The sequence below is a fragment of the Equus przewalskii genome, chromosome 8, assembly GCF_037783145.1.
Source record: "Equus przewalskii isolate Varuska chromosome 8, EquPr2, whole genome shotgun sequence".
NCBI classification, from domain to species: domain Eukaryota; kingdom Metazoa; phylum Chordata; class Mammalia; order Perissodactyla; family Equidae; genus Equus; species Equus przewalskii.
Window position 1 is genome coordinate 62,671,802 of NC_091838.1, and position 17,645 is coordinate 62,689,446.

The 17,645-nt window shown below is 42.0% G+C and overlaps 1 protein-coding gene across 1 annotated transcript in view; it reads right to left on the bottom strand.

The window, feature by feature from the left end:
* EXT1 (exostosin glycosyltransferase 1) overlaps window positions 1-17,645 on the bottom strand; it is a 271,026-nt gene that overhangs the window by 3,749 nt on the left and 249,632 nt on the right. Inside the window, exons 6-11 of the mRNA XM_070631922.1 lie at window positions 17,218-17,350; window positions 14,818-14,936; window positions 13,626-13,721; window positions 8,702-8,791; window positions 2,501-2,661; window positions 120-291 (exon numbers count right to left, since the gene is read on the bottom strand). Of these exons, the coding sequence (XP_070488023.1) occupies window positions 120-291; window positions 2,501-2,661; window positions 8,702-8,791; window positions 13,626-13,721; window positions 14,818-14,936; window positions 17,218-17,350 (771 nt within the window). The remainder of the gene's footprint in view (window positions 1-119; window positions 292-2,500; window positions 2,662-8,701; window positions 8,792-13,625; window positions 13,722-14,817; window positions 14,937-17,217; window positions 17,351-17,645) is intronic.

Genomic DNA, 17,645 nt, shown 5'->3' on the forward strand with positions numbered 1-17,645 from the left:
AGATGCGGTTTTTCTCTGATATCTCCTCATTATGCTTCCTAGAGGAGCAGTGAGTCCTCATTACCTCAGACTGAACCACCCGTCAGCAAAGCAGTGGAGGAGGATTGTCCTGCCCTTACCTGTCCCATCATTGTCTCCTTATACTGCTTCTTCTGGGTCACTTTGATTGGAGGCAATTTTGTCACAGCAGACACCAGGAAATTCATGAGAATGTCCTCACAGTTGGCCAGTTGGTCCACCATGTTCTTCAGGCTGGCTGGCAGGTAATGGGTGTACAGGTAGTGATAATATCTGTAAAAACCAAAGACAGATTTCACAGGAACCCATCATTAGATTATGACAGGGGATCTTCTTTGACAGAAAACACATACCTACTCTCTGAATCCCTAAACATATCATGGATGAGGATGATAAGAGCTATCACATATGGTACTTATTATGTGCCAGATAATGTTCGAAAGTGCTTTACAAGAAATGCTTTATGTAATCCTCATAAGGAACCTATCATATAGGTACTGTTATTATCCCTGTTTTACAGATAAGAAGACAAGGTACAGGGATACACATGGATGCAGATATTGCCTGCCCAGCCTAACTTTAATATCAGGCTGGTTGGTTAGAAACCGAATCCTTAGATGGCAGGAGAAGTTACTTCCACATGATCTATATATCATTACAAGCAGCTTTACAATTTTAATTCTTGGCTTAATCAGAACTGCATTCAATATTCTCCCATAACCCTGAGTGCAACAATACCCTTTTCTATTTTTGTGGCCTATAAACCATATTTTCAACACTATTAGAGCAAAACCCTAATTAATCTGGTAGTCAATCATTTTGGAGAACCCACAATTAATCTGAATTATTTCTTACCCCACTACTCTTTTTGGAAGTACATATAGCATATATTTACAGGAAAATCATTTGAATGAATCAGATTCTTTGAGTGGTAGTGGCAGGGGGAAAGGGAACAATGAACTTTCAAGAGGTGGAATCTTAAGATCAAGATTCCGTCAGCCTAAATGCTTATACCTTGTGCATTTCCAGCTCTATCCCTGAGATGTCAAGATTCTCTATTCTTTACTAAAAAGACTAGGTTAAGATTGGTGTGTTCACCTTACTAAGGCAGAACAGTGGGGATTTCATTAATAATTTTGTCAGGAACGTTAAACATCTACACTCACTAGTTTGGCAATCTTACCCAAGTCCTCTGGATATAAAGACCAAAAATATGCACACGACTCCCAGATTTGTATCTCCAACCCTGACCTTTTTCATCTTACACTTTAGGATATCTTACTATGCTCAAAATGGAACTTCTGTATTTTCTTTAACATGGATTCCATCTACAGCTTTCCCCATCTCTGTTGATGGCTAGCTACTCTACCCTTCTGGTTCTACAGGTCAAAAAACTTAGACTCATCAAACTCTGTATTCAATCTGTCAGGACATCATGCTGGAGCATCTTCAAAATATGCCACAATCTGTTTACTACTTACCACCTCCACTGCTTACTTTCTGGTCCCAGGCTCCCTCATCTCTTGCCTAGATAATGCCAATCAACTCCTAATAGGTCTCCCTGCTTCTACCCTGGCCCCCTTTATAGTCTATCCTTAACAGAGCATCCTGAGTGGACGCCTAAAACATAAGAAAGATGTCTCTGCTCAAACCCCTGCACTGGCTACCCACATCACTTAAAGAAAATCAAGTCCTCATGATGGACAGCAAGGTCCTACATCTGGGCTCCCATGACCTCTCTCACCTACTTTCCATTCACTCCACTCTAGTCACATTGCTCTTCTTGAGATTTCTCCAACATTCTGCCTCAGGGCATTTATTGTGGCTGTTCCCTATGCCATACCACTCTCCCTAGACATATTCTCCTGGCTGACTTCCTCTCCTCCTTGAAGACTCTGCCCAGATCTTACCTGCTCCAGGAGGATCACCCTGGCCACCCTCTATCCTGCCCCTTCTCCACCTTTAGCACCTCTGATCCTTTACCCTGTTAATGTTCGAATAGTTTTATTGTTTTCTTCTACTTTGTCTTTTTGCTATATAACTCATCTCCTTAACACATTATAAAATTATTATGTATATTGTGTTTCCCCTTGTTAGAATACAAGACCTGCATGAGTAGGAAATTTTTCTGTTTTACTCAATGGTAAATCCAAGCACTTAGAACAGTGCCTGGGAGAGAGGTACTCAAGAATTTTGTTGTTATTCTAAACATTCAGTTTCTCATACACCCCTGAGTATGCCTTCACACTTCAGACTAATTGAAGATGTTAAACTACCATAATTTCTGGAAATGCAATAAGCTAAGAGGTTTCATTGGTTTCAAAGACACATGTTGGCCACATTGACAAAACCTAAAAAGGAATGCAAACTAATTTTCGTTAATGTTAACAAGATTTAGCCCAAGTTCCTATTTATGCAGTAGCCAGAAATGAATATAAGGAGCTACAGAAAAATCTAGAGGCGAGACGTCTCGATTCCTCACTTGTGGTAAATAGCAGCTCCTGTCAACACCATGGAGTAGTCGTTTGTCCACTTGGACGTGTATCCCCATCGCTCCTTAGAGTTATCCCAGAAATGGCTGCGTGCGGGGTACCCCACAATCCTCTCAGGGAAGCTCTGCCACACGGTGAAGGCAAAATCTACCTGCAGGCAGAACACAAGCCAAACAAGCAATCAACAGTGTTAACAAACGTCGACAAAACATTACCTTCCCCCTGCTAATCCATAATGCAAAATCCCGGCACTGTTGCGAAACATTAATTCCACGTATTCATCAGCAAATTAAACTGACTGCTTGACATTTTGCCCCATAATTATGCACATTTTAATGTTTTCTGTTAAAGAGACTTCAGATTAGGGGGGAAATGCAAGAAGGAAAAAAACCCATTTGCTGATATGTCCTTTAGAAATCTGGTCTGTTCAAGCTAAAAGTAAGTCAGAAAAGCAGTTGCTTCACCACCCCCCCCGCCCCGCCCCTTGAACCCCGAGGTGCACGTGATCCCTGAGTCACGTGAGGCATACGCACATCTGTTTTATAAACGGGAGCAGATTTCCTATAGACGTCCAGAGTATGAATATACAGCAGACATCATAACAGCACACAGCAAAGGCACAGTGACTAAAATAAGAGCATCTTCTTACAAGCAAGAGAAAAGATGTTTCAAAAGCACACAAGTTGTCACAGGAATACAGAGCAGATATCATACGGAAATAATAACGCAGGCCTCTCAGGTTTGAAGACACACAGAGCAGGGGAAACCACAAAAAGCAGCCACAGCAAAAAATCACCAAGAATAAGTGGGAACAAGGCCATGTGAAGCCACAGGATTATTTTAAAGAACATGCAGCTAAATGAGGTTCCAGGGCTTATAATACCCCAAGCAGGTACTTCTGAACCTGCTATAAACTAACATTTGTAATTAGCAAAGACTCTGTTTGCAAAGGTGTAAGCTCATTTCTGATTTTCTTTGATTATTTGATGAATGATACTATATACTACATAGAAAGTAAAAATAATAATAACAGTAACAGCAAACAATCATATAATGCTCATAATCGTGTAATGCTGATAATGTGACAGGCATGGTTATAGGTATGTATACATTTTAACTCATTTATGCTGTTCAGTAGGTAATTTTCTACTCTCCAATTCAGAGAGGTAAGCTAAGGCATATGGAAGTTCAAATGTGGTATGTCCATACAACGAAGTATTATTCAGCTATGAAAAGGAATGAAGCACTGGTACATGCTATAACATGGACAAGCTTTGAAATTACTTGAACCACAGCAGTGAGTGGCAGAGCCAAGATCTGAACCCAGGCCACCGCGTTTCAGATTTGGTGTGTACTATCATCATAGGCTCCCTTTTAGGTGTGTCGCTCCAGTGTTAAAAGCAATTGATCTCTTATACAGGTTACACATTCACCCTCCCACCTGTGCCTATCTCTTCTTGATAAGCATCGCAGATGGAAATTTCATTTGTTCCACGAATATTTCAAGTCCTGGCACTGTGGCAGTGGCTGAGGGACTGAGGGATGCTGGCCAAGTCCAATTCCTGCCCTCTCAGAGGATCAAAAGCAGAGCAAATAACCATTCATAATAACCAAAAGGTGAAAACAACCCCATCAACTGACAGATAAACCAAATGTGGTATATCCATACAATGGAATATTATTCAACTGTAAAAAGGAACGAAGCACTGATATGCACTACAACATGGACAAACTTTGACAACCTTATGCTGAGTGCAAGAAGCCACACAAAAGGCCACATAGTGTGTGATTCCATTTATATGAAACGTCCATAATAAGTAAATCCCTAAAGACAGAAAACAGATGGATAGTTCCAAAGGCTAGGGAGTAACTTCCTTTTTGGGTGATAAAAACGTTTTAGAATTAAGATAGAGATAATGGGCAATGACTGCACAGCATTGTGAATGAACTAAACGCCACTGAATTATACACTTTAAAATGGTTAACTTTATGTTATATGAATTTTACCTCAATTTAAAAAAAAGGCAAAGCAAGTAAGCCTAGATCACTATTTCCCAAGCTTTTACCATATAGGTAACATCATCCCTGCTTCTGCCACATTCCCATACCACACATTCAATGACTTTTTTCTTTAAATTGCCTATTCCTTTTTTTTTTTAAATTAGCCTCATTCCAGATAAACCTGGTGGTGAAACCCTAGGTGTGACTGCTGGCTATATTATTTTCTACCAAACATTAAGGTAAATATATAATTGTTAAAATGAAATATGCTTGACACGAACCATGCAGGACTATTTAATGTGCACAAACCATCTTTTTTTGTTTTTTTTTTGAGGAAGATCAGCCCTGAGCTAACATCCACTGCCAATCCTCCTCTTTTTGCTGAGGAAGACTGGCCCTGAGCCCACATCCATGCCCATCTTCCTCTATTTTATATGTGGGATGCCCACCACAGCATGGCTTGCCAAGCAGTGCCATGTCCGCACCTGGGATCTGAACTGGTGAACCCCGGATCGCTGAAGTGGAACATGCACACTTAACAGCTGCACCACTGGGCTGGCCTACAAACCATGTTTTGAGAAACACTGGTTTAGGTGATCTGTAAGGGTCCTTTTATCTCCATATTCTTTGGGCTTAGTCAGAATTCACTATTTTTATAAACAGTCACAAATTCAAATTTTTATGAAAGTTTATTTTGGTGCCCTATTTCAATAAAATAAAACCTTAACAATATAGCTTGTTCCCCTAAACTATAACATCCAGGGTGGGGAAAAGTTGGATGGTGGAGCCTGTATAAAGAAAGGTTGGTGGGGGTGGGGGCTGGCCCAGTGGTGTACTGGTTAAGTTCGTGTGCCCCGCTTTGGCGGCCTGGGGTTTGTGGGTTCGGATCCCAGGTGAGGACCTGTGCACCGCTCATCAGGCCATGCTGTGGTGGTGTCCCACATGCGAGGTGGAGGAAGATTGGCACAGATGTTGGCTTGGGGACAATCTTCCTCAGGCAAGAGGAGGAGGATTGGTAACAGATGTTAACTAAGGGCCAATCTTCCTTGCCAAAAAAAAAAAAAACAAAACGGAAGCTTGGCGGGGAGTGAGGCATCTCAAAGTTAAAAGACAGCAGGGGAGAGGACAGTATTTGACAGAAAATTGAAATCAGGTCACCATAACCTGCACATCATCCCTGGTGTTCAATACTAATGGCGCTAACTGACGGGATAGTATATTATACAGACGTTGTCAAAGAATCAGCCTGCCTGTCAGCACTCTTTGGGGTTTTCCATTATTCTTTGAAAAGGAAACACATGCCCTGGCAACTACTATAGAACCCAATGGGGTGTTTTCATCACATGAATTTCTTACTATCTCAAAGCTGTTTCAAGTCATTTCAAAAGAACTCAAAAGTAAATTCAGATAAAACTATGATTCTTGTGATAGTTCTGCTTTCATGCAGATCATTAACACATCAAAGAAGGCAAAGGTCAGCTCACAGGTCTTTTCTCTTAAAAACCAACATCTGTTTTCTTTTGAGAATTTGCAGCAACCCAGATAAATGTAAATAACTATAAACCAACTATATCTAATACCCTTTAGAGGATGCTGCTTAAAAACCTATCCTTAATACTACAGAGAGACATTTAAACAAGCTAAGAATCCTTAGAGAGGAAATAAAATGAACCAACATCTATTCACCTAAAAAAAGAGAAATGAGAAGTCCTTGTCCCGGACCTTTTGAGGCAACACAGCCACTCCACTATCAGCAGGCAAAAGTAAACCAGATTGCCAGTCTCTTAAATTTACATATCATTTCCAACCCACATTGACTTCTAATTACTTCACATACAACACATGTTCCTCCCAGCATGCACTGAGTGGCTGGAATTGCTATTCTTTGGAAGGAAATTCACCAGCACATGCATATATCATAGCAGCTGAAAGTTATTTCATCATGGGGCAGGGAAAAACAACTCCTAGAGTGAGACTAATTGTCTTGTGCCCAGGGGAAGATAAAAGCTGAGTCAATAGTTCGGGTCATAGGATAATGATTTAGGTATCTGCTGTACTTGTCACAACCATATGTTCCACCATGGCAATGTGCTGTTTTTCCTGTGTTTGTCCTTCAAGAGCCACTCTCCAATCTTCTTGCCATGCTCTGTGCCCTGGGATGATGGCATCCTATGGACGGCACAACCTGGTCCTCCTTGCTGGCTGGTGGTTGATGGGGGAGTTGCCAGCAGGAAAATGGAGGTGAGACAGAGACAGAGGTCAGGGTATTTCTTCCCTGCCCCCTCCCAGCTTTGGCACCAGTTGTCACATCCCTCCATGATCACAGCTCTTGTGGGGTAGTCTCTTCTTCCTGGTTCCATCTCTCAGGGACTCCGGAAACACTCTTTCCTTCCCCCGCTCCTTCAGGCCTCATGGTGGGAGCTGCTTTCTGCTAGTGTTCCTCTCCAGGTGCCTCACCATCTCTGTGGGGTCCTTTAACCCCACCTAACTCTCTAAATAATTCCTTCATATGAATCACTTGATTTGAATGTTGTTTGCTGCCATGACTCTGAAAGCTACAGGCAGGAATTGTGTAATCGAAGTACCCGGCACGGGGACCAGAACAAAGAAATCTCTCAATAAATACTTGTTGAATGAGTGTGCTCTGGGGACGCCAGCTTCCCTTGCAGGAAGCAGGAGAAAAATGCACGCTGGAGTGTCCCACACCATGTATTCCATAGCTGTCTTTCCCTTTGAACATTAAACGTATCTTCTCCCCTCCCACCCCTTTCTCTTGCCCACTTACACATGACACAATTGGCCGTCTGTTCACACTTTAATCCCCTCAGCATGCATCCTTCCAATCATTCATTCACCAAGTATTTATAGAGCTTGGGCTAAACAGAAAGCATTTCACCAAAGTGAGGCCCAGGACATTGTGTCCTGGGGTTATTTAGGTTGCCCTTGCACATAATATCTGTTCAACTCCATTTGATGGAAATTGGAAGCATCTATGGAATTTCAAGAAAGAGACACTGACACAGCTAGCCTAGTTTAACACCGAGTCCTGGCTCTGTGGGCAGCAGGCCATTAGAATCAGACTGGCATCCAGGAAAGTGCACGCTGGTAAGTGCTGATATTCAAATTGAAAAGAAAATGATTAACTATAAAAAGGAAAAAAGAAAGGGAAAAGTATAAGTAGTTAAGTCTCCATGCTTTTTGGCAGCTATGATTAATAATGCATTTCTGATACACTACATTTTTTGTTTCTCTTGATGAGGAAGATTGGCCCTGAGCTAACATCTGTGCCAATCTCCCCCTATTTTGCATGTGGGATGCTGCCACAGCATGGCTTGATGAGTGGTGTGTAGGTCTGTGCCTGGGATCTGAACTTGCAAACCCTGGGCTGCCAAAGCAGAGCATGATAACTTAACCACTATGCCACCAGGCCGGCCCCATACACTACATTTTTATCTAACTGACTTTTGTCCCCTCTATGGTTTAAAATAAGGTCTCAGAGATCAATACTCATTCGAGTTGTAAAAATTGGTTTTCTATCATATCTATCTTTCCTCTTCTCTCTCTCCTCCTCACACATTCTCTGTACAATCTTATTTTTGGCACAAAAACCCGATCCTGTGAAATAGCAGGATCTCCATCTCAGCCTTGAAGTGAAATCGTTTGCTCTTGTGGGGGTGAAAGAGAATGAGCACTTCAAATCGAGACAGAAAAGCTGCCTTTAGAACCCAGAATAGTTTTCCCTAACAAAGGCAATACACACCTGCACAGGCGTTAGGGTAACTGTTAGGGGAAGGGTGGGCTGCTGGCTCTGGACAGGGTGGTCTCAAGACACTGCTAAACAGGTGTTCCCCCCCACCCCCCACCCCGCCGCCTTGTTTCTTGTGCACACCTGCCTGCAGCCATGGTGTTTAAAAACAAAAAAGGAGGGCAGGCAGGAGGGGAGAGGTGAGGCACAGCCATACAAATGAGGAGCCAATTAGCAGAGAAAACAAAGGGGAAAGGCCCTCGTGAGGGTGCCAGGTGGTGGCTGGGTGCTACCAGGAACTGGGTTGATTAAAACCGACTCTGCAGGAATTTCTGAAAAATGTTTTCGACTTGGCCAAGGAAAGAGCAAAAGAGGCACTGGATCCTTGGGGTTTGGGGCAACGGCGTGAAGAGGCCACTGCCCGCTCCTCAGGTGTGGTGCTTACCTCCGTGGTTGAAAGCACGGTGTCCTCGTCGAGGCTGAGCACTGCATCTGTGACGATGTTGTCATAGGGCAGAAAACGGCTGCTCATGACCTGGAAGTAAGGAAACAGCAAGCAGGAGGGAGGGAGGGAATTAGGGAAAAGAGAGGTAACTTGAGAGTCTTGTTTTCAGGAAAATTCCCCATCCTCACTTTCAGAAAGAATGTTCTACCCTCATGTCACTCCTCATTAAAGACTTCCTTATCCCATCAGTGCAGATTCATTTGTTCCACAATTACTGGGCACCTACTGTATACAGACACCTTGCTAGTGAAAGGGAGTACAAAGGTAAATGAGAGACGTTCTTTGTCTTGGAGGAGTTCATAGTCTGCGGAGAGACCCATATGCAGGTGATCAGTGCCAGCTGGATACGCAAAATGCCAGGATTCAGAGGATGCAGCAAGCAGCTGCTGGGAAGAGCAGGTGAAGGGCTCATGGCAGTGACAAGCAGGACCTCGATGGACAGGAACTCACCAGGTACAAATAGAAATGAGGCATAACCGTCAGAGGGCTCAGTGGATGCAAAGGCACAGAGGAGAGACCCAGCACTCTGAGGCCAGGAAAGAGCAGATGGGTGGAGCAGTGAGTCCAAGTTGGGACACACACCACTGAAACGCCAGGTCATTGTAGGAGGTGTGCAGACACACACTTAAAAATTCTCCTATTTATTTATTTTAGCACAGATTAGAAAAAAATATATGTACCTATTAGTAGCTTTAGCAATAAAAAGTTGTAGTGATTTAAAAATAATTCTATTAAAATGTAAAGTAAGCTTATTTAAAGAGATATAGTAAATAAACAATTGCACATGTGGTCCATGGGTTTAGGACAATTGTGCCGATAGTATATGAATAAAGTATGGGCAACTCCAGGATAAGGCATGGTAAGGTATGTGTATGTATGTGTGTGTGTGTGTGTGTGTGTGAACGGTGAGGGCTTTGGGGACAAGGAGATCAGTTAGAAAAAGCGACACTGGAGAGACTGCTCTGTGACGGTCACAGCATAAGCCTTTGTTTTGAATGTACCATAGAACAATTAACCATGAGAATGACGATATTAGAATAACTAATATTTTTTAAAGATTTACTAGGTGCCAGGAAATGTTCCGAGTTCTTCATGTACAACATCTTGCTTCATCTTTATGACACCCTCATTTGAGAGGTGAAAAAACTAAAGCACAGAGAGGTTAAGTGTCCTGCTCAAGATGGACCCACCAGCCTTTCACCTCAGATGGTGTGGTTCTATAGAGCACCTCAGCGACTATGCTGTTCCTGTCTCAGGTTTGAAAAGGACCTCAAAAGTGAATTTGGGGCACATACAGCAATCTCACATTCACCACCTTCTTCTGGAAGTTATAGTAACAGTTGTGACACCCTCTCTAAATTCACACTTGGAGACCAAGAGAAAGGACACAATTGCCATCAATTCTCAAGACACAAAGGCCAGGGAATGAAGCAGTTGGTTACTGGAGACAAAGAACAAAGGGTGACACTTAACCTGGCTGCCAAGGGTATGCTGTCCACAAATTTGAATCCCCCCTACCCCACGGCCCCAAAGAAGCCCAAGCTATATTTACATCAAGAAGCCAACTCATTGGTAAGCTTCGTCTCAGATTCGGTTTATATGCATGTGAAGCTACTGGAGGGCATATGACATTAAACGACAGAAGCGTCCACTCTAACCCATCTCTGGGAGCTCAAGGGATGTATCTGCAGCATAAATGGCTCCAGGGTCTGTTCTTACACATCTGTCAACTGGGTCAAGCGTTTTTTTTTCTTTCTCAGGCTTTCAAAATAAAATAAAATACAAAGCGATCAGCAACCCCACATCCACAGTGCTCGGAAATCTCAGCCTGAAGCAATTCTCCTGATGCTGTTTACATGTCCACCGACTAACACAGAAACCATTAGCTGCCAGCTTAGCAATGCCCTGACCTTTCCTTGTTAAGCCTACAGGGGAGAGCTGCAAAGACAAGGCCTATAAATTCAAGATAGAATTTCTCAGCCAAAGCTGCAAACACATCAATTTTAAATTCAGGGCTAGACATGGAGATTTAAAATGGGGAATGAAGAGGACATATGGTTTCTTCCCCATCATGGACCCAACCACTGGTTTTAAAAGGATCCATTTCCTTTTTCTGAACCTGCTTTATTCACAGAGGTTAAGAGCCCATAAGCCAGCCACTTCCAAATTATGGTGTAGAAACTAGAAGCTCTCTTTCAAATACCTTGCCACAGCTACACGGCAAAAATGGAATGGATTAGCATGAAAGGAATCAATGAGTACACAGTCAATCCTGAGTGATTTGGGTTCTCCTCGTTAGTTCATCTAAGAAATATTTAGCTACCATGTACCAGCCCAGTCCCTTCTAGAATTAACACACATGACTAGAAAATGACCAAGACTCAAGAAGTTTACTGCCTAATGGGGAAGATAAGAAATTATAACGAGCACAACAAGAGTTAACATTTATCAAGCAGCTACCATGTGCAGCCACACTTCTAAGTACATTTACATGTATAGTATTATATCGTTTGATCCTTTTAGCTACTCTATAAGTTAGGTATTATGACTGCTTCCATTTACTGAAGGGAGGATTGAGGCACGGAGAGTTAAATAACTTGCCTTAGGGCACACAAAAGTAAGTCTGACTCTAGAGCCCAGAACGCAAATCATAAACATTACAATGGCTCCCAGAAGAGCAGTGGACTTTATTGAACCCTTGCTGTACAAGAGGCACAGGGCTAAGCAGCTGTTCTGCAGTAACTCATTTGATCCTCACTATGGGCCCAAGTCTTAGCCCAGGGTCCCTAGAATACAGAGTCTGAAGAAAGACTTAAGAGTAAATGCTTTACTAGGCAAGGCAATCCCAGGGCAGTAAGAGTGAGGGAAAAGGAACCACGTGGCGCACTGGAATCAGTGGCCGAGGTGGAGGCTAGGACAGAACAAATGGCCAGAAGCCTGGTGATACATATGGCTGGGAGAATCTGAGATATCTTATAACACACATCCGATAAAGCCCACGTGAAAGATATGATTGTTATCATCATCATCTTGGAAATAAAGAAACTGGGTCTACTTGCTGAGGGTAAAAATATAAAATCAATGAGTCTGTGCATAAAAATGCAATACTAAATACAGAAGTTAGAATGCCTCCCAGTGAGTCAATCAGACTCTATGCTTTTTGAATATCCCAACATATTCAAAGAAAGACTTATCTCCTAGAAGGAGATCTAGTCACCTATGAAGCAGAAAAATCAAAGAATCTCAAAGTTCAAAGTTAACAGCATCCATCTGAGCATTGTCAGGGCCATAGGCATTGGAATTGGGGAGACAGATGTAAGGGGCTATAGGCAGGAGATTTTTGTGTGCCAGTCCCTTTTGTGAAACCATACCTGTGGTGAGATGGGTTCATAAGGGTAAGTAAGATTGATGCCTGGAGGCATGTGATTATTCTAATTCCCACCTTTTCTCATCAAAAGCTTACGCAGCTCTCTGATATAACCATGTTGCTTGACTCCAGCTGTAAGAAGGCCATCACTGTAGTTGTCATATTCCCTACTGTGTTCCGACACGTTGCACAGTGCCCAGCACATTGTAGACACTCATACATTGGAACTGACTAGATAACACACTGATTATCTTGTCCACGTGACAGTTGCAATTCTCATTGCACCATATTGAACCCTATGAAATTGCCACTTTTAGCAAGACAAATGATGACTTCAAAAGGTTCAACCTAATCAATTGATACTTTTTGTTTGGGCTCAAAGATGTTTTACTTAGTGTGAGACAACCTCTCATGACCTAACTCCCTGGGGACTGACAAAAGAAGTCTCTTAGATGACATGGCTTTGCCAATCTCAGTTTCATTTAGTAGCAACTGATTTCTTCACAATGGATAAGATCTACAAGAAAGCAACAAGCAGAAGCTAGAGAAAACAGAACTCACCTCTGGCTTCCAAAAGTAGAAGACATTTCAAAGAGGAGGTAGTATGTGAACGGGGGCTTAAAGAAGGTATGGGAAGTTTGAGAACAGAGACAAAAAGGTGAGCACGGGTGGTCAAGACATACAGCAAATGGGAAAGACAAAAATCAGAGGAGGGAAGGGACACAGTACAAGTCAGATAACTGTGACTGATTAAATTTGGTCAGAGGACAGGGTCTGGAGTGGAAAGCAATGAGAGAGAAGATTGGGAAGGCCAGCTAAGGCCAGATTAAACAGGGACTCAAGTGCCAATTTAAGGGATTGGTAAACAGATTCGCTGAAGGGCCATGAGACGATTAAGAAGATCATTCAGTTCTAGGCAAAATGAATTGGGGAATGGAAGCAGGGGGCTGGTGAGGCAGCACTCATGAGAATCTCTGATGGAGATACCCAAACAAAATTAAGGTGAAAATATCCTTTTTAAGATAAATGTGAGGATGAACTACTAGCCTGAAAGACACAACTAATTCAGATTAATCAGCTAAGCAAACTCCATGCATCACACCACCATCACCAGCCTCATCTTCATCCTCATCATTTATGGAAAGACCACTGTTGCCAGCCCCCGAACTCATTTAATCCTACTAGCAACCCTATGAGGTATGTATCATTGTTTCCACTTTGGAGATGAGGAAACTGAAGCTCAGAGGAGGAAAGTATATACAGGGTCACAAATCTCCTAAAAGTTAGTGTTGGGACTCTGATTTCCCTGATCTGAAAGCCTATGGCTGACAAAGCTGAGAACCTTCAGAGAGAGGCACAGTTTTAGAAAATACAGTCCAGGGCTAGCAGCTTCCATGAGCAGGAGAAAGACAACTAGAGCCAACACCCCATGTTGTGCCCTATGGAAAAATGAAGATTCTGCAGTCATTCTATATTTAGGTCCCCTTCAAGTCCTACCTTGTTTTCTCCTTCAATGACGATGACAGGCACAGCAGTGGCAGGCCAGCGGTGTTTGGCTGGTAGGGGCTTGTCACAATTCCATAGAACTATGATCTGAAAGGGACAGGGGATCATTAGATGGTCTGGTAAGGCTGGATTGATAGGGGCCTCCAACCCAATGTTTCTTCCCTCAGAGAAGATGGAGATTAAGCACAGCAGAATGGCAGACATCAAAACTGAATTTTAAAGTGAGTCCACCCCACACAATCTTCAGAATCTGATCACTTCAACAACTAGAGACAGAGGACAAAAAGAGTAAGCTAAAAAATTACGTCAAGGGGGTAGGAGAAAGCTGGGGAGAAAAGAAGTTATTTCAGGGTTGCTGGATCTTAATAAAGTAGTGTCCTAAATTCTGATACCTTATGATGATGAGTGAGATAACAACACTGATCAAATTAAATAAAAATGTATATCGAACATCTGAACATCTGCTATGAACTGCGCTACACCAGGCAATGTGGGAGAAAAAGAGAATTCAAGATAGAACTAGCATGAGCTCATGTTTTGAATTATCCAGAATAGCTGCTGAATTTGTGACTTTATTATTTCCGATAAATAAGTTTATTTCAAAAATGCATACTTCCGCATTATTTCTTTCCTTGTTTGTAAACCTTATAGAAACTAATTTACAAATCAGAAAAACCACTGTTAAGAGTATGGAAGTGACACCGATTTGGAAAATATGTTACCATAGATATAATCTTCTGCTATCAATTTTATAATTAGGCATGGCGGCTGTGAAAGAAAAGCTGATGCCTCTTGACACCACCAAGATTGTTTCTTCTATTGAAACTTAGTTTTCTAGGTCCTCCCAGGGGCATTTCTGATGTTACTTTATAACTCTAACATTTAAAAACAAAATAATGCACTATAAATCCTTTAAAGAATGTGTTGGAGAATATATGTATTTTTAACCTACCCCAGTGCAAAGATCTCTTTGTAACCCACCCCTTATCTGCGCCCGATTTTACTTCTAAGAACCTCTAAGTTGATGAAAAGGGTGTAACAAGGCATGACAAATGAAAGGGGAGTAACGGGGCATGACGGTAGATGGGTCCCAGGGAGTGAAGCGTGTAGCAGGTAAGGAGTGGGAATCTCAGGTCCACTGAGCTGGAGGAGGCAGGTGCGGCTCTGGCCACCCCCCACTCACCTGGGCACAGTACTGGGATTTGGCTGCAGCCACGAGAAGTTTCAACACTGGCTGGGACTGAGAGACCAGCGGGGTCACTGCATGGATGACTGCAGTGAATTTGGAAGGGGGCTTTAAACCTGAAACAGAAAGGGGAGAGGAGCCTAATGAAGCAGTGAAAAACAAGACTTAGAAAATTACTCCTCCTTGCTCCATTGCCTCACCCTGGAGCTGATGCTCCCGTCTAGCATATTTTCCCTTCGCCTCTGATGTCCTGACAGAACAAAAACAAGGTGAAAAGCTGCTAGTTAACTGCTGCCTTCGTCTAGAGACTTCGATAATTTACAGCTCAACGTCCATTTCCAGGTTCTTACTTTGATATCCTTTTCCTCCCTTGGGGATGTATCTTTGATCTCCCTTCTGCTTTTTAGGTACCCACAGTGTAAATACACACACACACACACCACTCATCACTCTCAACTCAAGAAAAGTCTACTCCAGTCACTCACATCTCAGGATGTTAGGTTTAAGTAAATGCGCTCTCTCCCAGGGTGTTTGCATATGTCTTCTTCGTAATTATGTAGTTAAGAGGGTTTTGCCTGATCAGCACTATTTCACATAATAACTGGCAAGTGGTAAAGGTTAAAAGAACAGCATCCAGAGCAAGACTGCGTAGGTTTGAGTCCCAGTTTTACCACTTAGTGGTGGTGGGATCTTGGAAAAATTACTTAACTCTGTGTTTCCAAAGCCATGAAATGGAGCTGATAGTCACAGTAGCAAACTTGCAGGGTAACAGAATTCAATTAAAGGACTTAATGCACGCAAAGCACTTTGAACAGGACCTAGCAAATAATAAGTGCTCCATATGAGTTCGCTGTTATCAGCACCACCACCACCACCACCATCATCATCGTCTTCATCAACTTGAAGAGGAAGCCTCTATACTCCCAAGAACCTCTTCTTTCAGGAGCAGTGACGTCATTGAGAGAAAAAGTATGTGAGGCAGGCTTCTGCCAACTGTGTGCTCTGAAGTCCTACGCAGAAAGGTGTCATAAACGTGCAAAACAACCCCCGTCACCAAAGAGAAAGAAGGAGAGGGTTTCTCCCTCAGATGAGCTTTCCCATAAGAACTCACTAAGAATTTGGAGCCAGCTTAAAAAGCCTTTTCAAATTTCATTAGTTTGGACCCACTAATTTTGCATTTTAGTAGCTTAAATCCAAACAGGAGACGGCAGGGACATTCAAGGTGAGCTTTGACATTAACGGGACAGAGGTAAGAATCAGACAATATACATTAAAGAATTACACAAATGTTTTGCAGAGAAAATTATATCATCCAATTAGTACTTTAATTGCATGTTAGAAAGAAGCTAACTTTCCCGCTATCTAGACACACATTCAAGATTTTGTCAAGTAAGAATAATAAGTACGATGGTGGGGCTCCCTTTTTAACAGTGAAGACAAGTCACTGCTGTTAGATTTTCCTGTAATAGTTTAAGAAGCATCATTTACACACTTCTAATGTGCTAACTCCAAAAATCTTAATACTCTTTAAAAAATACATAGAAATTGTATCAAATACTGCCTTACTCTGAAAATTACTAAATTCTAAATGTATTTAGTGAACCCAGTGCGGACCGTTCACTGATTTTGATATGGTCCTCATAACACGTTTGGTTTGGATTAAAGGGTTCTTGACCAGTGGTTGATACTTCAGGCCATGAATCTGAATTTCTTTAAGTTTCATCTTATCAGCTAAATATGTACAACTCAAAAAAGGGTGAAGAAGTTATTGGAGACTATCAGCATTGGGTGGAAAGTCTAGAGTCTTCTTGCCATGTCAACTGGAACCTCTGCTTGAGAGTGGAGACCGTATCTCACGTGACTTTTTATTTCTACCACCTAGCATGGTGCTAACATAGCACATAAGAGGAGCACAAGAAATGTTGAACGAGTGATAAATTTGTCCCTTGTCATATATTCTTAAATCTTTCACCTTTCCCTTTATTAATTCAGTTTTTCTTTGGTACAAGATAGAGAAGTTGGGATTGTGGAAAAATATAAAAAATTAGAGATCTTGTAGCTCCATTTTATCTATGATGTGACTTAAAACCACAGCCAACCCATTCTCATGTTCAAAATGATCCAGAATTTGGGAAGCCTATTTCTCAAAAAGAAATAACTCTACTATATATAAAGTGTAGCTGTTCAGATAAGAAGGAAGTTTTTCCAGTTTTCAATGCTCTGCTGGATTTATAATTCCTGACCTTGATACACCGTTTATGACAGGGCTCTAGAAAGCAATCTCCAATGCAGGCTGTTAGGAACACCCTGCTATAGAATAGAAAAATCAAGGGACCTTAATTATGGACAAGATCTGGAGAGTAAAAAAGGGTAGCTCCCCGGAAGGAGCTCACTTACCTAAATTAGCATAGTAGTAAGGAAAATCTCCCAGATAAGATGAATACTGTGGTAGTACGAACAATCCTCCAGGATGTTTGTTCCATATTAAACTGTTACGTGATATGTGCTTGAATATTCTGTCCTGAATAATCTGGAAAACAAAAATGTAACACATGGTGAGGATGAGACCCTGATGGTATTTGACAAGGATCATGCTCAGTCCAAATTGGAGGGATAATGACACTCAAAGTAGTGACTCTACCCCCAATTCCTCACTGATAAAAATGTGTGAGACACAAAGAGAGTAACAGAGCAATGGAAAAGCGTGAGACAGAGAAAGAGACGAATTAGAGCTAATCAAATTTCCTAACGAAACTTCAGTTTAACCATAAATTCTATCTTATCTTTTCATAATAATAAGTCCATGTTGATTTCACGGTAGAGTG